Source organism: Mizuhopecten yessoensis, unplaced genomic scaffold, assembly GCF_002113885.1.
Source record: "Mizuhopecten yessoensis strain PY_sf001 unplaced genomic scaffold, ASM211388v2 scaffold3961, whole genome shotgun sequence".
NCBI classification, from domain to species: domain Eukaryota; kingdom Metazoa; phylum Mollusca; class Bivalvia; order Pectinida; family Pectinidae; genus Mizuhopecten; species Mizuhopecten yessoensis.
The window spans coordinates 629,742-652,453 of NW_018405306.1; the positions used below are offsets into that span (position 1 = coordinate 629,742).

At 36.8% G+C, this 22,712-nt stretch overlaps 1 protein-coding gene across 2 annotated transcripts in view; it reads right to left on the reverse strand.

Moving 5' to 3' along the window:
- Positions 1–497: 497 nt before the first annotated feature.
- The window catches only part of LOC110448234 (phospholipid scramblase 1-like), a 29,994-nt gene continuing 7,779 nt past the window's right edge, over positions 498–22,712 (reverse strand). For both annotated transcript variants that reach the window (XM_021494384.1, XM_021494385.1), the window contains exons 2-10: positions 10,315–10,372; positions 8,778–8,864; positions 7,430–7,507; positions 6,284–6,363; positions 5,026–5,156; positions 4,080–4,200; positions 3,784–3,886; positions 2,976–3,034; positions 498–1,745 (exon numbers count right to left, since the gene is read on the reverse strand). In XM_021494384.1, coding sequence (XP_021350059.1) covers positions 1,710–1,745; positions 2,976–3,034; positions 3,784–3,886; positions 4,080–4,200; positions 5,026–5,156; positions 6,284–6,363; positions 7,430–7,507; positions 8,778–8,864; positions 10,315–10,372 — 753 coding nt within the window. In that variant the 3' untranslated portion in view covers positions 498–1,709. The remainder of the gene's footprint in view (positions 1,746–2,975; positions 3,035–3,783; positions 3,887–4,079; positions 4,201–5,025; positions 5,157–6,283; positions 6,364–7,429; positions 7,508–8,777; positions 8,865–10,314; positions 10,373–22,712) is intronic.

Below are 22,712 nucleotides of genomic sequence, written 5' to 3' on the forward strand. Positions count from 1 at the left end.
GGTTGAGACAAGCTACACGTGTTCTTTGCACGTTCTCAACAATTGTATGACGTCATAGCAACAATACCATGACGTCACGGCAACAATACAATGACGTCACGTCGACAATTCAGCCGCATCACATCAACATTGTCTTGCATTGATGTAACGTCTCCATAAAATACATAAGAGGGTAAACAGGGTAAGAGAAAAATAATCATTCCCCCCCTTGGGAGTGAGACAGGGTGATCTCAACCCTCGGGGTAAGATTCTTAAGCTGAAAAAAAGTATGCAAGCCTCGTGTTTGACAACTTAAGAATCTTCCCCCTCGGGTTGAGATTACCCCGTCTCACCCCCAAGGGGGTGAAAGATTATATTAATCTAACACTGGTAAAAGTGCGGGTACACCAGTCCAGGGTAAGAGAATAAACAGCCTCGAAGGAACTGTACTACGTTAAAACCAAGCTATCAAATTGTGGTGTAACACAATAACTTAAACAATATTTGTTATAGTCAATGTTTAATTGATAAGTAATTTTAACAACAGACGATGATTATACACGCAAAACTGTTACAATGCACATAATATATATCATGTATACTATATATGTTTTGACAGCTGGATGAACTGTCTTAAATAAAAATGTTGTTCAATATTTTAGAAATATTTCTGTTATTGAACCAATACATAGTTAGTTGTTTATACATATTTCCAGCAAGACTTAAATATCTAAAAGTTGGTTACCAAAGAGTCAATGCAGATACCACATTTTTTATTTTGAAATATCTTTCAATTGACATCGATTTCAATATTTAAAAAATATTTCGGAAAAAGCGTTAACTGAGGTTTTGAAATTAAACATCTAACCATCACTAACCACTGTACACGGGAACGATTGTCTCGGAAAAACCTATTTCCAATGAGGTTTTTTTGCACCATGAAAACAGAATAATGGCCCCTGACTTGGTTTATAGTTCCAGCAACACGTGTGTTTTTTTTACCATTAGGTGTAAGCGAAATTCGACGTATGATCCAGAAAAGTACAGGTATGAAATGTTGAGATTTCGCAGTGTAGATTGTTTCCGAGCCATTATTGTTTTCTGAAATAAATCACGTTTGTTGAGAACTGTGTTTGTTCCAGATTTGATTTGGTATTGTTTAATAATATTATTTTCAGACACCCTATAAGAAATACCAAGAATATTCTTAGAACAAAACCTTAATCAAGAAGGCACTGGAAAAAGATGTATGGATTAATATCAGAGTGGTGAATGTTTTTTACAAATTTATAAGTTATCCCTCTTTTATTAGGCTCCATTTAATACAAACTGAAGGTCCGGATGAGAAATTGAAATATTCACAGGTGCGTTGTTAATACGAACACATACATCAGCTTATTCATCCTACTCCGGCGTCAGACATATTGGTATTCACCCTGAGGAGTGACAGCCGTCTCGGTTCCACGTAATGAGATTCTTCGTTAAACTATTGAAGTTTCAGAAATAAAGTCTGTGTTTTGAAAAGCATACATTTTGCTTTGGTAATACTGTTAACACATGTATACAATACAAAAACAAGTTGGAACAACATGTTTGCGAAAGATGGAAATAAAATCATCTTTTCACAGCGTAGATAAAACCTCCATACGAGAGAACGTCCCGCTATTCAGTTGCTGAAGATGATACATCTCCATACTAGCGGACTGCAAGATCCATACATCCTCCTGTGATCACTCGTTGTCATTACTCTCAAACATGAAGTAATCCTTTAAAATAGAGAAATACATAATGATATTCTATAATCTTTTTTCACTTTAAATATATCAAATTACTGTGTAGTGAAGAGATGTGAACTGATCTATAATGTGTTTTTTAAACGAAGGAATAACTCTCTTCCCAAAAGAAAACAGACAAAAAGAGTACGTGTTTAATTTTTCAGAATGAAAAAAAAAATGGATGTCAATTTTGGCCTTCTGGTTGCTATCACCACGGACTTAGATCTATAACTAATCTAATTCCATGCTATCACCGATAAGTGCATTTGTAGAGAGAATCGATGACATATTATACAATTATGGACGTTTGTGCTGGTTCGCCTCGGTCAATACCACTCTTTCAGGTTCATATAACATCATATTTACCAGCACAAAAGCCCTTAACTGTTTTATTATATGCTTCAACAATAAAATAAAACAAAACAAAACTCAAGGTTCTGATTTTTGTACGCGATTTAGCCAGGTTTGAATGCAACATTTCAGCATCGTATCTTTCGAAGACATCGTCTAGGTTCTTTTTCTTCAGATAAGCATGGAGGACATGCACTGCGTGTTCAATGGCCTTTTTTATGTTAACAGCATCTTTATCCCCAAATGGTTTTGGAAATTGTCTGATGTAACGGAGGAGAAAAGTTCGCCAACAGCCATCTTCTATTTATCGTCTGACAGATGGCGTTTCGGTCTAACTGCGCATGCGCTACGACAGGTTCCGGGGGATTTCCATGTAGGCTATATTTAGAAATCGATATTCACCGGATAACCAGTCTACATGAGTTTTTGAGGACTGGTCACGTGTATCTGATCCGACCAATGTGATTGCGAGAAATGTTCATGCATATAATAAAAGCCAATATTACAAGGCCACAGTGACTTTCCTGCCAACTATGTGCTACCTTTTTCCGTCGTTGTATTATGTGCAGCTTATGTTTACACAAAACATTAAAATTATTATGAAAGTGTAAAACGGGACCATTTGTGGTTTTGTTCCCCAACTTTACTCCCTCATGTCTTGGAATTGTCTCCAAGCTGACCTTAATCAGTTTATGTCATATTATGACGGCATAACCCAAAGGTATATATACAAAATAAATATTACTTATCGATGATAGGTACTAGAAGGCCAAAATTGTCACCAATCCTTTGATACACAAATCAGAATACACTTGAACGAATATGGGACGAAGAATAAGAGTGTATAAAATCAGCATACGTATTACTTACCAGCACAAATACTGCTCCAAAAAGGGAAAGTTTCTTTTGAACATCCATGTTGGCAGGAACTAACATAAAAAAAAGTTGTTTATATTTTATATTATATACGAGATAGGCATGATCGGCAAACTAACTCACAACTGGAAAAACGGAGGATAAATTTGAACGTTCTTAATTAAGTATAAAGTTTTGCATCATCGCTAAAGTTCGATGATTAAGGAGTGGAACAGTAAAGTGGGTTTTGGTAAAGAGCTCAATTGGTGATATGATGTGTCTTAATTCGATCATGACGTCACGTTTAAAATCACGATGCTTTTATGTTGTTTTTACTCTTTGTGACTGTATTTGTACTGACGGAATAACAAAATATCATTTTTCATCATTATTTTCATCATGAAACTCTTTTCATCAGTTCAATTACTAAAAACATGTTATAGAAAAATATGAAAAGTTCAGATTGATATATAAAATATAAATCAATAGAAGTGAATAAGTATAATTCTACTAAAAACACCTTGAAGGGTTTTACTCATTGTACATGCTCATATATACATTGTATCCGTTTTAGCTGTCAGATCTTTTCCACGATGTACATTCTTATATATACAATGTTTCTGTTTTAGCTATCAGATCCTTTACTCACTGTGCATGCTCATATATTTAGTCATTGTATATGCTCATATATACAGTGACTGTGTATCTGTTTTAGCTGTTTATCCTTTACTCATATATAAAGTGTTTTAGCTGTCGTATTTTTCTGTTGATCATTTTATGGTATTCATTTAGTGTTGGTTGGATATCAATAGTTTATACTTACAGTGAATGCCAAACGTGTTTGCGTTTGTACAACATGCCCGTCCAGCTCCATCCCAGATCTTCGTCACCTTGGCACCGGAATCCGATCCCCCAGAATTGCTCAACTGTGGGAAATGTTATATATATTTCCAAATTACCAAAGCATTTACCATAAAGCAGATGTCGCGATGGGGAAATATGGGAAACATGAATAAACATTTTTGTTAGTAGAATAGTGCTATGATTATCAGCATATTTTACACTTTTGATTTTGTAATTAAACAATATCTTGCTATTTTGAGAAATGGAAGTACCTACCGGATACTCTAAATCATCATAACATCCGGGTCCCTGGCATGGACAACATGGCCCCGTCATTTCAAATACTTGTTTACCATACCCATCAAACACGTGGAACTTGGGGAAACAACAGTAAAACCTACCAAAAAACGGGTAGTCATGACAACATAGGAAAATCGGTTTGAATCGTTTAAGTAAAGGTTTTTGGCTATTGTTTACATAAATGTCATTTTAACAGTGTACTTGTCCTGTACATACAAAGGTTATATAATTTACAAAGGCTATGAAAGATTTATATTATCAGGAGGAGGTTCCAAAGTGAATGAGGTCGTCACATGGTTTTGCAACTTTCGTTGCTCAGGGTTGCAAAAGTCTAATATTTTAGGATTATCGAAATCACACGTAATGTAAATACAAGATTTGAATCCTGCTGTTTTGTGGGTTATTTTTTTAATAAAACCTCAATTTGTTTTTTGGAAATGTGAAATTTGATATTCGCAGTTCACTGAATTTGCTTCAAGACCCATTTAGGTTTATGTCCAATGAACCTCAACAGAATCGGATTTAATCCTTAAGTATTCATACATTCACATTCACACTATGTCTCAGTAGACCATGACATACATAAATATGCCATACATACTCACACATTGCATACAACCAGACCATGATAAGCAAGCATGCTCATATACGATGGACGTTATCGGAATTTGGTTTACACAATTAAATTCGGTAATCAGATCATGATATTTATACACACATTCACATTGCATGTAATTTTACGACTACAGTATTTTAATACATATTCACGCTGTTTTTCATTAGACCAGACAATACCGTTCACACATAAAGTACAAGTTTAACCTTGTTATTCAGATATATTCAGATTTTCTGAAATTTGACCAATATAATTCTAGGTATTCTCACATTCCTGGCAGTTCGACATCAATGTACAGTTACTTACATTTGTCTCACATGTGCTATTGGTTGACCGACGGGTCGTTCGACAAACATCTCCATTGCGCAACAGTCAGCTTTAGCACACACACTTCCTCCTGCGCAGCATTTGAAGTCTTTCTTAATTTGGGCAAGCTCCTGAAAAAAGACAAGACAACAATTTTTTTGTTATATGTTTAAAGTCCGCATGGCTTCCAGCCAAATTTGTATGACAACTGGTCAACCAGAGGTGCGAGGAGACTGCTGCGAAACAATAAATATAATAAAACCGGTCGAAAATAGGTTTGCTGTAGCAAATATAAATGTACAAGGAATGAACAACCGTTTACTGATATGACTATAGTTTTGATTACGAATTTCTGAACAAGAAACCAAACCATGCGGAAAGCATGTGAACATATAAATGTATAAATAAAGATCAAACAAACAAAAACATTAGCGATAGTGTTCTGAGAGGAAAACAAGCTGCAACGGAACCGAAACGATATGATTCGAACCCTGCACCCCATACCAAAATACGGTCGGTCACTCTAACCAACTGAGCTATTTGGCCAGCGATAGTTCTCTTGCCCGGCCAAGCTAGTTATATCCAAAATGAAATTAAAGGGGAGTGTGCAGTATGCATTAATAAAACGTCACATTATTTAATGTTTTGCCTACATAGAGACAGGTTCTGCATAAAAAGGCATAGAGGAAAAGACAAAATCTGCGCTGTGTCGGCTACACAGTAGTCTCCTCATGTAAACAAGTAGTATACAGCAGTGCTATTTTCGAAAGCCTACTAGTCCCCTATAGTGAATACTCGATGCATCAGTTTACCATTAGGATAATAGATATAAACACCGCTATGGTTACTATATGTAGTTTACGTAGGAACTATCTTAATAATCAAGGTTTTGGGACACGCAGCACAGTGACGATTATGAACACGTTTGACGGTTGCCATCAGGAAACACCTCAGTCTCTAGGGTGATATGAAGATCGATATATTTGATAATGCTCATCAGTGTACTTTGTTGTTAAGTTTCCACTTCCCTAATTCTCAGTTTAATGAGGTGGTATTACGAAGGTTTGTAGCCAATGAAGAATACGCTTACTCTTTCGGAACACATACGGGTTCTTACGGGTTTGTTAACAATGTGGTATTTTCTTGAAGTATTTATAATAAAGCAGTTTCTCTTAAAGGTATTTTAAAGATGATTCAGAAGATGGTTGTATTGCTTACATTTCAAATATAAAACAATATCTATAAATAGATGTCTTACCTGGCCGCTTATATCCTGGATATGGAGCACAAGCGATCTTTGACTTGCGGTGCAGAACACTCGCTGGCATGTGGCTGATTCTGCAAAGGTTATAAAGGTCATATGTAAAGCCGTCTTTTGTTTATCCAGTCATCAATCATCTAGCTACATGTAGCTCATACATGTGATACGTTTGACTGATTTCTGTTTTAATATTTTAAAAAATCACAAACTCTTAACCGAGTTTCTTTTGCTTGGAGAAATTTCCGAGACTCGACTCTTTACATTAGTAAAGGTTAAAGTCGTCTATTAAATTAACGTAAATCATACAGTAGCCTCATACTTGTAAAGATAGGGAAAGTAATTAAACATTTAACACCAAAGAGTTGACGTATTGACAGAGCATAATTGCATGATTAGTTTTTTGAGATTTACAACAAACTGTCACAGCGCTAACATGTACCTCATTCATCTCATAATCGACAAAGACAAATAGAAATCAATTTGATAACAGTAGCATTAAAAAATCTGTATCTACCAATAACAAAGCATGGTTTTGGTGTCTTTAACATTAGTGTTCAGTAAAAATGATATTTTTGTGATTAACTAGTCTGTTAATATCACAAGATATATTCTAGTGACATAACAGAAAGTTCTAAGGGAAGAGAGGATTATTTTTTCAGTAAGTTCACAGGTTGTACATTTTTGCGGAAAAAATGTATACCGCAAAAATCGTTAATTCTATAATCCTGCAAAGATGCCACTTTTACAGTGCTACAAAAGGAGTAAAATATTCCCCAATCTGATTGAAATTTTAAATGTTCACGAATTTTCTCAGAACGAATTGATAAAATTTGAAAGAGCCACTTATTACTTAATATAGTTATTGGCATTAATCTATCAATAACAATTTCCCACATGTTTTTCCTGTTCACCTTCACATGACAAGTTACTGTAGCATACCTCTTCATAAAACCCTTTGAGATACTGATCACAAAACTACACTGCCATACCTACTTATCATCAATCGGGAACCGTCGGCACTTTTATTTTCTCGTTTACGGAAAGTGCCGACGGTTCCCGATTGACTTATCATGTGACTATAGTACAATACATCCTGATCACGTGACTTCAGTACCGTATTTTCTGATCACGTGACTACTCTACCTTCTGTGACGGTTATGAAGACTCTGTCGTTAGCATCGCACACTTCGTATCGATTTTGTACCTCCCATGGTGTTATGACTGAAACAATTAAGATAAAGAACGTATGTAAGGGTGTCATATTCCGTCTTTGCGTGTTGCAGAGTTATCTTCTCTTGGGAGCAGGTATTGATTGTTACGTCATTGGTCTGTGTGAGAAAATTACGTCGTTAACTCAAAAATTGATGACGTTATTCTCACAAACAAGTGACGTAATAATCAATGCCTGCTCCCAAGAGAAGATAACTCTGCAATACGCAAAAGACGGAATACCATTGGATATATTGATCATTGATACAACATTAAATCGGTAAATATTAATACGTACGTAATTGTTAAAACTGATAAAAAAAAATGCAGGGATTAAAAACTATCACCTCAAGATAATATACACGAAGATGTTCTAATCTCTTTTAAAACTAAACACGACTGTATAACACGAAATGTTGGCGGATACTTTCCTTCGTGGTTTGAAGACATTTAAATCTATTCGTGGCACAAACCTTTCGTGGATATCCTATATTAACAAATTGTATACACGTATATCATTCAAATTCGTTGCAAGTATTTTCGTGGTTCAATAGAAAGCACGAATATTTATACACAACGAACATTTCATGTTATACACCTTTACAGGGAAGTGATCGCCTACAGAGATATACACAAGAATATTTATATCTCTTCACGTGCTTTTGTATCATTGGAAATATATAGTTTTTAAAATTGAAAGTATGCCTTCAGATAGTAAACACAAAGTTGTTCATAAGTTTCCATAAATGTTCAGAAGAAGTGAATTAAACATGATTTAATGGATCACTTAGGTAATTAAGTTTATGAAGTATGGTGTTACTGTATAAAGGATGTTTATCTATAAACCTATAATTCCCTTCAAAATATGAACATAATAGGGTCATCTCACTGTAGCTGATTGACGTGTCTCTTTAACACGGCTGGTAATGTTTATAATTGACGTTTTCTGATATTAGAGCAAAATAACAGGTACAGTCAGTAATACTTTGAACCCATTCATAAAATACCTGTATTAGACTTGGGTCGTTTAATTATCGGTGTCGAACCATGAATGGAAATACTTATCCAGGGTATGCCAGTTGGTATTTCACAGAGCATAGCGAATGGGGATATAACGGATTGACAGTAAACGGGGGCATTCACACATAAAGGCAGATAAGCGAGGGTCGTTGTTTTACTTATGGTAATAGATCGAGCTGAGATGACACATAGTTCTCAATCGACCAATATAATAACGAGATTTCCCAGGCTATTGCGCATTGGTATGTCGTGTGGTACTTACGTTCAGCTATGTCCACTTTTTGCCGGATCTTTACGAAATCCAGATTTGCCAAGTAGTCCAAAGCATTAATAGTGCTTTCATTGGTGGCTGGAATGATACATGTTGAAAATGTTACATATATAAAAATAGCACTAAAACTGTGTATGTTTGTAAGTTAGGCAATCCAACCAATCAAAGGTAGTTTGTGAGTCATTGTTTACAGTTTTAGTTTATCAATTTCGTTTTCTAAATATAGGGTTAGTTATTATTACTGCAGCTTGCTTAAATTCCTCCATGATAACTGGTTCGGATAGTTTTTCTTCATCATAAATAACCTTGTGTCTTACAGACTACTTATATTCTCACGATTATACAAATTGATCTTCCAACACATATGTCCTTCATGCATAATCTGACTTGATATTGACGGCGATAAAATTAGAAGATGTTCAAAAAAGAATATACATGTTTAAACGAAGAATATTTTAAAAAAATGTAATATATTAAAAAATGTAATATGTGATAAAATATTCTATTTTTAAAATACCTGATATGCTGATAGATTAATTAATTCATCTTTGATAAATTTGCAAAAATCAAAATCAAAATAAATGTATGTTGAAATAAAATAATTGATATCTATATATTAATGATCTAGATAAATTGAACTACAAGATTTTTTTAATTCCTAAGTAAAGAGGTCTTGAACATATTAGAAAGTATAGGTTTAGCCGTCGAAATGCTGTTTAACTAGAACACTGACAGGTCAGTAAGGGCCCCGTCTTGTGGCAATATATCCCCCCCATAATCATCAAGAAGCAATTTGCCCTTATAGCTGAGTTTGACGTTTGACATTTGGACTTCAAAAAGAATCGCAAGGAAGCAAAATATACATTTTACATTTACTATGATGTGAGTCTTGTTTCCTTCTACCTCCATATTTGCTGGGCTAACAGAAATGTAAATACCGGTACAATACTCATTTGTTAGCTTTGATTTGTTTTATTTCACCTTATATACATAATGTACCTCATCCATCAAGAGCCAGGGTCAAAGTCAGAGATCCACTTTGTCTTTGACCTTTGGACCCAAATGACCTTGACCATTAACCCAGTGACCCTGATCTTTGGTCAGTTGACTTATTCTTTAATTCCGACCAACTTTGCTTCTTAATATCATAACAAAATGTTTATCAGTGAAAAATACAAAAATTGACCTTGACCCTTTGGACCCTGTAACCTGGACCTAAGGTCAGTTGACTCTGTGTTAAGTTCTGAACAACAATGTGTATTTTTGTGAACTGAACATCTTGGCAAAGTTTCATGTACATCGGTCAATAAATACTAAAGTTATCAGCCAAAAACAAAATTTGTGGACGGACAGACAGACAGACAGACAGACAGAGTGATTACTATAGGGCACCCGTATCTCCGATACGGAGCCCTAACTAGTCCATATTCATTACGTATCTGTTTTGGATTCTGTATAAATGTTTTCATACTTTGTTCCACGAAACCTTATTAGCATTACCGTCTATGTAAACTTAATAGATACATACCAACCGGTTGTTTCATTACAATGCCATCCAACTCCATAGTTGTTTGTGAGCAAGATATCTGAAACACATAGTCATATTTTATTTCTGGATAATTAGCATATTTTTTATGTGAAGTATTGTTTACCGGGATTTTTTTGCATGAATCTACCTTTCGCCTATTTTGAAGGCAATTTTATCACGACAGCGAAAATTATTAACAACATAACCTGTATACATGTAGAAAGACGCAAAGGCTATTGCACTTCTTAAATTTGGTAATAGACACAGTTAGGCAAAAATAATCATACTGCATCATACAGCTGTTTTGTCCTTACATGCAAAGGGCGAAATTACAATGGCGAACGTATTACCAAAGGAGGGCAAATAATTGACTTGGTGAACAGGGATATTACCAATCAAGGGCAAATATTTGATTGGGCGAACAGAAATATAACCAATGAAGGGCAAATAATTAACTGGGCGAACAGAGATATTACCAATCAAGGGCAAATAATTGACGGGGTGAACAGGGATATTACCAATGAAGGGCAAATAATTGACTGGGCAAATAGGGAATTACCAATCAAGGGCAAAAAATTGACTTGGTGAACAGGGATATTACCAATGAAGGGCAAATAATTGATTGGGGGAACAGGGATATTACCAATCAAGGGCAAATAAATGACGGGGCGAACAGGGATATTACAAATGAAGGGCAAATAATTGACTGGGCGAACAGAGATATTACCAATGAAGGGCAAATAATTGACTGGGCAAATAGGGAATTACCAATCAAGGGCAAAAAATTGGTTTGGTGAACAGGGATATTATCAATGAAGGGCAAAGAATTGACTTAGCGAACAGAGATATTACCAATGAAGGGCAAATGATTGCCTGGGCGAACAGGGATATTACCAATGAAGGGCAAATAATTGACTGGGCGAACAGGGATATTACCTATGAAGGGGAAAGCATTGACTGGGCGAACAGGAATAATACCAATCAAGCGTAAATAATCGACTGGGCGAACAGGGATATTACCAACAAAGGACAAATAATTGACTGGGCGAACAGGGAAAAGGACAAATAATTGACTGGGCGAACAGGGATATTACCAATAAAGGACAAATAATTGACTGGGCGAACAGGGATATTACCAATGGAGGGAAAATAATTGACTGGGCGAACAGGGATATTACCTATGAAGGGAAAAGCATTGACTGGGCGAACAGGAATAATACCAATCAAGGGTAAATAATCGACTGGGCGAACAGGGATATTACCAATAAAGGACAAATAATTGACTGGGCGAACAGAGATATTACCAATGAAGGGAAATTAACTGACAGGGCAAATAGGGAATTACGAATCAAGGGCAAATAATTGACTGGGCGAACAGGGAAAAGGACAAATAATTGACTGGGCGAACAGAGATATTGCCAATGAAGGGAAATTAACTGACAGGGCAAATAGGGAATTACGAATCAAGGGCAAATAATTGACTGGGCGAACAGGGAAAAGGACAAATAATTGACTGGGCGAACAGAGATATTACCAATTAAGGGAAATTAACTGACAGGGCAAATAGGGAATTACGAATCAAGGGCAAATAATTGACTGGGCGAACAGGAATATTACCAATGAAGGGCAAATAATTGACTGGGCGAACAGGGATATTACCAATAAAGGGCAAATAACTGACAGGGCAAATAGGGAATTACGAATCAAGGGCAAATAATTGACTGGACAAATAGGGAATTACCAATGAGGGGCAAACAATTGTCTGAATGAACAGGGATATTACCAATGGAGGGCAAATAATTGACTGGGCGGACAGGGATATTACCAATCCAGGGCAAATAAATGACGGGGCGAACAGGAATATTATCAATGAAGGGCAAATAATTGACCGGGCGGACAGGGATATTAGGATATTACCAATAAAGGGCAAATAATTGACTGGGCGAACAGGGATATTACCAATGAGGAAATTACCAATGAAGGGCAAGTAATTGACTGGGCAAACAGGAATATTACCAATCAAGGGTAAATAATTGACTGGACAAATAGGGAATTACCAATGAAGGGCAAACAATTGTCTGAATGAACAGGGATATTACCAATGAAGGGCAAATAATTGACTGGGCGAACAGAGATATTACCAATGAAGGGTGAACAGGGATATTACCAATGCAGGAACAGGAATATTACCAATCAAGGGGAAATAATTGACTGGGCGAACAGGAATATTACCAATCAAGGGTAAATAATCCACTGGGCGAACAGGGATATTACCAATAAAGGACAAATAATTGACCGGGCGGACAGGGATATTACCAATGAAAGGCAAATAATTGACCGGGTGGACAGGGATATTACCAATGAAGGACAAATAATTGACTGGGCGAACAGGGATATTACCAATGAAAGACAAATCATTGACCGGGCGGACAGGGATATTACCAATGCAGGGCAAATAAATGACGGGGCGAACATGAATATTATCAATGAAGGGCAAATAATTGACTAGGCGAACAGGAATATTACCAATCAAGGGAAAATAATCGACTGGGCGAACAGGGATATTACCAATGAAGGGAAAATAATTGACCGGGCGGACAGGGATATTACCAATGAAAGACAAATAATTGACCGGGCGGACAGGGATATTACCAATCCAGGGCAAATAAATGACGGGGCGAACAGGAATATTATCAATAAAGGGCAAATAATTGACTGGGCGAACAGGAATATTACCAATCAAGGGTAAATAATCGACTGGGCGAACAGGGATATTACCATTAAAGGACAAATAATTGACCGGGCGGACAGGGATATTACCAATGAAGGGCAAATAATTGACTGGGCGAACAGGGATATTACCAATGAAGGACAAATAATTGACTGGGCGAACAGGGATATTACCAATGAAGGGAAAATAATTGACTGGGCGAACAGGAATATTACCAATAAAGGGCAAATAATTGACTGGGCGAACAGGGATATTACCAATGAAGGACAAATAATTGACTGGGCGAACAGGGATATTACCAATGAAGGGAAAATAATTGACTGGGCGAACAGGAATATTACCAATGAAGGGCAAATAATTGACTGGGCGAACAGGGATATTACCAATGAAGGACAAATAATTGACTGGGCGAACAGGGATATTACCAATGAAGGGAAAATAATTGACTGGGCGAACAGGGATATTACCAATGAAGGGCAAATAATTGACTTGGTGAACAGGGATATTATCAATGAAGGGCGAACAGTTGACTTAGCGAACAGGGAAATTACCAATGAAGGGCAAGTAATTGACTGGGCGAACAGGGATATTACCAATGAAGGGCAAATAATTGACTGGGCGAACAGAGATATTACCAATCAAGGGCAAATAATTGACTGGGCAAATAGGGAATTACCAATGAAGGGCAAAAAATTGTCTGGATGAACAGGGATATTACCAATGAAGGGCAAATAATTGACTGGGCGAACAGGAATATTACCAATCCAGGGCAAATAAATGACGGGGCGAACAGGAATATTATCAATGAAGGGCAAATAATTGACTGGGCGAACAGGAATATTACCAATCAAGGGTAAATAATCGACTGGGCGAACAGGGATATTACCAATAAAGGACAAATAATTGACTGGGCGGACAGGGATATTACCAATGAAGGGAAAATAATTGACTGGGCGAACAGGGATATTACCAATGAAGGGCAAATAATTGACTTGGTGAACAGGGATATTATCAATGAAGGGCGAACAGTTGACTTAGCGAACAGGGAAATTACCAATGAAGGGCAAGTAATTGACTGGGCGAACAGGGATATTACCAATGAAGGGCAAATAATTGACTGGGCGAACAGAGATATTACCAATCAAGGGCAAATAATTGACTGGGCAAATAGGGAATTACCAATGAAGGGCAAAAAATTGTCTGGATGAACAGGGATATTACCAATGAAGGGCAAATAATTGACTGGGCGAACAGGAATATTACCAATCCAGGGCAAATAAATGACGGGGCGAACAGGAATATTATCAATGAAGGGCAAATAATTGACTGGGCGAACAGGAATATTACCAATCAAGGGTAAATAATCGACTGGGCGAACAGGGATATTACCAATAAAGGACAAATAATTGACTGGGCGGACAGGGATATTACCAATGAAGGGAAAATAATTGACTGGGCGAACAGGGATATTACCAATGAAGGGCAAATAATTGACTTGGTGAACAGGGATATTATCAATGAAGGGCGAACAGTTGACTTAGCGAACAGGGAAATTACCAATGAAGGGCAAGTAATTGACTGGGCGAACAGGGATATTACCAATGAAGGGCAAATAATTGACTGGGCGAACAGAGATATTACCAATCAAGGGCAAATAATTGACTGGGCAAATAGGGAATTACCAATGAAGGGCAAAAAATTGTCTGGATGAACAGGGATATTACCAATGAAGGGCAAATAATTGACTGGGCGAACAGGAATATTACCAATCCAGGGCAAATAAATGACGGGGCGAACAGGAATATTATCAATGAAGGGCAAATAATTGACTGGGCGAACAGGAATATTACCAATCAAGGGTAAATAATCGACTGGGCGAACAGGGATATTACCAATAAAGGACAAATAATTGACTGGGCGGACAGGGATATTACCAATGAAGGGAAAATAATTGACTGGGCGAACAGGGATATTACCAATGAAGGGCAAATAATTGACTTGGTGAACAGGGATATTATCAATGAAGGGCGAACAGTTGACTTAGCGAACAGGGAAATTACCAATGAAGGGCAAGTAATTGACTGGGCGAACAGGGATATTACCAATGAAGGGCAAATAATTGACTGGGCGAACAGAGATATTACCAATCAAGGGCAAATAATTGACTGGGCAAATAGGGAATTACCAATGAAGGGCAAAAAATTGTCTGGATGAACAGGGATATTACCAATGAAGGGCAAATAATTGACTGGGCGAACAGGAATATTACCAATCCAGGGCAAATAAATGACGGGGCGAACAGGAATATTATCAATGAAGGGCAAATAATTGACTGGGCGAACAGGAATATTACCAATCAAGGGTAAATAATCGACTGGGCGAACAGGGATATTACCAATAAAGGACAAATAATTGACTGGGCGGACAGGGATATTACCAATGAAGGGAAAATAATTGACTGGGCGAACAGGGATATTACCAATGAAGGGCAAATAATTGACTTGGTGAACAGGGATATTATCAATGAAGGGCGAACAGTTGACTTAGCGAACAGGGAAATTACCAATGAAGGGCAAGTAATTGACTGGGCGAACAGGGATATTACCAATGAAGGGCAAATAATTGACTGGGCGAACAGAGATATTACCAATCAAGGGCAAATAATTGACTGGGCAAATAGGGAATTACCAATGAAGGGCAAAAAATTGTCTGGATGAACAGGGATATTACCAATGAAGGGCAAATAATTGACTGGGCGAACAGGAATATTACCAATCCAGGGCAAATAAATGACGGGGCGAACAGGAATATTATCAATGAAGGGCAAATAATTGACTGGGCGAACAGGAATATTACCAATCAAGGGTAAATAATCGACTGGGCGAACAGGGATATTACCAATAAAGGACAAATAATTGACTGGGCGGACAGGGATATTACCAATGAAGGGAAAATAATTGACTGGGCGAACAGGGATATTACCAATGAAGGGCAAATAATTGACTTGGTGAACAGGGATATTATCAATGAAGGGCGAACAGTTGACTTAGCGAACAGGGAAATTACCAATGAAGGGCAAGTAATTGACTGGGCGAACAGGGATATTACCAATGAAGGGCAAATAATTGACTGGGCGAACAGAGATATTACCAATCAAGGGCAAATAATTGACTGGGCAAATAGGGAATTACCAATGAAGGGCAAAAAATTGTCTGGATGAACAGGGATATTACCAATGAAGGGCAAATAATTGACTGGGCGAACAGGAATATTACCAATCCAGGGCAAATAAATGACGGGGCGAACAGGAATATTATCAATGAAGGGCAAATAATTGACTGGGCGAACAGGAATATTACCAATCAAGGGTAAATAATCGACTGGGCGAACAGGGATATTACCAATAAAGGACAAATAATTGACTGGGCGGACAGGGATATTACCAATGAAGGGAAAATAATTGACTGGGCGAACAGGGATATTACCAATGAAGGGCAAATAATTGACTTGGTGAACAGGGATATTATCAATGAAGGGCGAACAGTTGACTTAGCGAACAGGGAAATTACCAATGAAGGGCAAGTAATTGACTGGGCGAACAGGGATATTACCAATGAAGGGCAAATAATTGACTGGGCGAACAGAGATATTACCAATCAAGGGCAAATAATTGACTGGGCAAATAGGGAATTACCAATGAAGGGCAAAAAATTGTCTGGATGAACAGGGATATTACCAATGAAGGGCAAATAATTGACTGGGCGAACAGGAATATTACCAATCCAGGGCAAATAAATGACGGGGCGAACAGGAATATTATCAATGAAGGGCAAATAATTGACTGGGCGAACAGGAATATTACCAATCAAGGGTAAATAATCGACTGGGCGAACAGGGATATTACCAATAAAGGACAAATAATTGACTGGGCGGACAGGGATATTACCAATGAAGGGAAAATAATTGACTGGGCGAACAGGGATATTACCAATGAAGGGCAAATAATTGACTTGGTGAACAGGGATATTATCAATGAAGGGCGAACAGTTGACTTAGCGAACAGGGAAATTACCAATGAAGGGCAAGTAATTGACTGGGCGAACAGGGATATTACCAATGAAGGGCAAATAATTGACTGGGCGAACAGAGATATTACCAATCAAGGGCAAATAATTGACTGGGCAAATAGGGAATTACCAATGAAGGGCAAAAAATTGTCTGGATGAACAGGGATATTACCAATGAAGGGCAAATAATTGACTGGGCGAACAGGAATATTACCAATCCAGGGCAAATAAATGACGGGGCGAACAGGAATATTATCAATGAAGGGCAAATAATTGACTGGGCGAACAGGAATATTACCAATCAAGGGTAAATAATCGACTGGGCGAACAGGGATATTACCAATAAAGGACAAATAATTGACTGGGCGGACAGGGATATTACCAATGAAGGGAAAATAATTGACTGGGCGAACAGGGATATTACCAATGAAGGGCAAATAATTGACTGGGCGAACAGGGATATTACCAATGAAGGGCAAATAATTGACTGGGCGAACAGGGATATTACCAATGAAGGGCAAATAATTGACTGGGCGAACAGGGATATTACCAATGAAGGGCAAATAATTGACTTGGTGAACAGGGATATTATCAATGAAGGGCGAACAGTTGACTTAGCGAACAGGGAAATTACCAATGAAGGGCAAGTAATTGACTGGGCGAACAGGGATATTACCAATGAAGGGCAAATAATTGACTGGGCGAACAGAGATATTACCAATCAAGGGCAAATAATTGACTGGGCAAATAGGGAATTACCAATGAAGGGCAAAAAATTGTCTGGATGAACAGGGATATTACCAATGAAGGGCAAATAATTGACTGGGCGAACAGGAATATTACCAATCCAGGGCAAATAAATGACGGGGCGAACAGGAATATTATCAATGAAGGGCAAATAATTGACTGGGCGAACAGGAATATTACCAATCAAGGGTAAATAATCGACTGGGCGAACAGGGATATTACCAATAAAGGACAAATAATTGACTGGGCGGACAGGGATATTACCAATGAAGGGAAAATAATTGACTGGGCGAACAGGGATATTACCAATGAAGGGCAAATAATTGACTGGGCGAACAGGGATATTACCAATGAAGGGCAAATAATTGACTGGGCGAACAGGGATATTACCAATGAAGGGCAAATAATTGACTGGGCGAACAGGGATATTACCAATGAAGGGCAAATAATTGACTGGGCGAACAGGGATATTACCAATGAAGGGCAAATAATTGACTTGGTGAACAGGGATATTATCAATGAAGGGCGAACAGTTGACTTAGCGAACAGGGAAATTACCAATGAAGGGCAAGTAATTGACTGGGCGAACAGGGATATTACCAATGAAGGGCAAATAATTGACTGGGCGAACAGAGATATTACCAATCAAGGGCAAATAATTGACTGGGCAAATAGGGAATTACCAATGAAGGGCAAAAAATTGTCTGGATGAACAGGGATATTACCAATGAAGGGCAAATAATTGACTGGGCGAACAGGAATATTACCAATCCAGGGCAAATAAATGACGGGGCGAACAGAAATATTATCAATGAAGGGCAAATAATTGACTGGGCGAACAGGAATACTACCAATGAAAGGCAAATAATTTACTGGGCGAACAGGAATATTACCAATGAAGGGCAAATAATTTACTGGGCAAACAGAGATATTATCAATGAAGGGAAAACAATTGACGGGACGAACAGGAATATTATCAATGAATGGCAAATAATTGACTGGGCAAACAGAGATATTACCAATGAAGGGAAAACAAATGACGGGACGAACAGGAATATTATCAATGAATGGCAAATAATTTACTGGGCGAACAGAGATATTACCAATGAAGGGAAAACAATTGACGGGACGAACAGGAATATTATCAATGAATGGCAAATAATTGACTTGGCAAACAGAGATATTACCAATGAAGGGAAAACAAATGACGGGACGAACAGGAATATGATCAATGAATGGCAAATAATTGACTGGGCGAACAGAGATATTACCAATGAATGGCAAATAATTGATTAGGCGAAACTTTCCCGGTATACAATATGTAGTCATGACTTACCAGGCTTGACAGGCTTGGTATAAGAAAAAAAGGAAACGAAACAAAAATTCGGTGAAATAACTTTTATATACTAGGGCAAATTCCAAACTTATATATATTCTAATCCTGACATGAGAGAATACGTGATATAAGGATGTTTTTCGAACGCTTGCTTAGTGGGTATTTCGTTCAGTAAAGATGTTTTGTGTGAATATTTAAGGTTGTTTTTTTAGCTTTTTAAAAAGTATTTTAAGAAGCTTTGGAAAATATATATCAAATAAATGTTTCTTCAGGCGATTGAATTACTGGGTCAGTCTTTTATACATTACTCGGCAAGCTTTATCAGTTATAGCATCTGTTAATTCGAAGGTTCACCTTACCCTCTTGTCCATCAAAACAGGCACCAATACAGCTACGTATGAATATAGGTTCAGTTTACATGTATGATAATAATCAACTCATAAATATACCACACAATACATCCTGTGTCCGACTACCACCATCCATAAGATATATGAAGCTGTTAGTTAGTAAACGGCACCCAACTATAGAACAAGTTATGTATGTAGTTTATCTACTCTCAAGAAAAATATATTGGGTGTCGCGTATATAATTCAAACTTACTTATATATAACTTTGCGTTAACCATCCCAAACAGGTGTACTGAATGCTGTTTGTTTCCACTGAGAATTACCTGAGGCTCTACTGGGTTATATCTTTCTTCATTTCTCATGTCAGCAGTACTAACGATTTTCATTAATCACAAAAGTCTTTGTTAATTTATTGTATGGAATCATGAGGTATAACCATACGTTAGTGCTGTGTCTATATCAATAATATAACCCTTTACACACATAAGCAGATCTTGTCATATTGTTATCTAACCATTAACGATTTAACTCAGCATGTTTTGTTCGGATATCATTGTGTGTATTTGTATACTTTTTTTCTTCTTTTTCTAACAAGAAGTATAGAATCATTAAGGAGGATTTGTTTTAACATAAGAACTGGATTCTTGTTTTTGATGTGCTTTAATGAACTAATATGATTATGAGCCAGGTGTGTGCGCCGTGTGGTAGTAATGTCTTCGTGAAACAATCCTACTTACCTTCCCTTTTCCAGGAAGCTAGCCGCTGGAGTTTTTTTTATACAAATGCTCTAGAATCAAAGCAGTGGAATCTTACAGGCTAGTGATCGGTTTCGACGCCCTATTCGACATTACCTTGCTATAATATATACTGTAGCAAAATCTGCTTATTCAATACAAGTCTGCAAAAAAATGAACAAATCGGAAAGTAAAATTGGATACCTTTCATTGCACACCTTTTGCAATGAACAGAAAAAGATATTTCACAGTTTTATAAAGCTCACCTTTCTGCCAAACGTAAACTCTACAAAAATGGATGATTAACCGTTGTTCTATAAAATGAAATGTTACTTAGATTGAACAGTAAATACGTCTTCTATAATGGCATAACGATTAACTATCAGTATTTATTTGTTCAGATATCTGGACTTATTGACGAATATATAAATATTTATTGACGGAATGCCCGTTTCCCACAGAAAAGTCAGACAGGTAAACTATACGCAATACTCCTCATAAGATAGCGCTCTGGCCACATCTGATATTAATTGTCTACAGTAGTGGAATGCTGACTATTTGTATGAATAAACACAACTGTCGAAGTTAACAACAATACTACTAGTATTAAAGAGAATAACACTACTGTTGAATAGAACAACACAATACTGTTGATAAGAACAACACAATACTGTTGATGAGAATAACACTACTGTTGAATAGAACAACAATACTGTTGATAAGAACAACACTACTATTGAATAGAACAACACTGCGGTTGAATAGAACAACACAATACTGCTGATAAGAACAACACTACTATTGAATAGAACACCACTGCTGTTGAATAGAACAACACAATACTGCTGATAAAAACAAAACAATACTGTTGAATAGAACAACACTACTGTTGATAAGAACAACAATACTGTTGATGAGAACAACAATACTGTTGATGAGAACAACAATACTGTTGTTAAGAACAACAATATTGTTGAGTAAAACAACAATACTGTTGAAGTGAACAACAATACTGTTGATGAGAACAACACAATACTGTTGATAAGAACAACACTACTGTTGAATAGAACAACACTGCTGTTGAATAGGACAACACAATACTGCTGATAAGAACAAAACAATACTGTTGAATAGAACAACACTACTGTTGATAAGAACAACAATACTGTTGATGAGAACAACACAATACTGTTGATAAGAACAACACTGCTGTTGATGAGAATAACACTACTGTTGAATAGAACAACACAATACTGTTGAATAGAACAACACAATACTGTTGATAAGAACAACACTACTATTGAATAGAACAACACTGCTGTTGAATAGAACAACACAATACTGCTGATAAAAACAAAACAATACTGTTGAATAGAACAACACTACTGTTGATAAGAACAACAATACTGTTGATGAGAACAACAATACTGTTGATGAGAACAACACAATACTGTTGATAAGAACAACACTGCTGTTGACGAGAACAACAATACTGTTGATGAGAACAGCAATACTGTTGAATAGAACAACAATACTGTTGATGAGAACAACAGAATACTGTTGAATAGAACAAGACATTACTGTTGATAAGAACAACACAATACTGTTGATAAGAACAACAATACTGTTGAATAGAACAACACAATACTGTTGATGAGAACAACACTACTGTTGATGAGAACAACAATAATGTTGAATAGAACAACACAATACTGTTGATAAGAACAACACTACTGTTGATGAGAACAGCAATACTGTTGAATAGAACAACACAATACTGTTAATAAGAACAACACTACTGTTGATGAGAACAACAATAATGTTGATGAGAACAACAATACTGTTGATGAGAACAACACTACTGTTGCTGAGAACAACAATACTATTGAATAGAACAACAATACTGTTGAAGTGAACAACAATACTGTTGATGAGAACAACAATACTGTTGAATAGAACAACACAATACTGTTGATGAGAACAACACAATACTGTTGATGAGAGCAAAACTACTGTTGATAAGAACAACAATACTATTGATGGGAACAACAATACTGTTGAGTAAAACAACAATACTGTTGAAGTGCACAACAATACTGTTGATGAAAACAACAATACTGTTGATGAGAACAACAATCGTTGATGAGAACAACACAATAATGTTGATGAGAACAACAATCGTTGATGAGAACAACAATCGTTGATAAGAACAACAATACTGTTGAAGTTAACAACACTTCTGTTGAAGTGAACAACAATACTGTTGAAGTGAACAACACTTCTGTTGAAGAGAACAACAATACTGTTGAAGTGAACAACACTTCTGTTAAAGAGAACAACAATAGTGTTGATTAGAACAGCAATACTGTTGATGTTAACAACACTTCTGTTGAAGAGAACAACAATACTGTTGAAGTGAACAACACTTCTGTT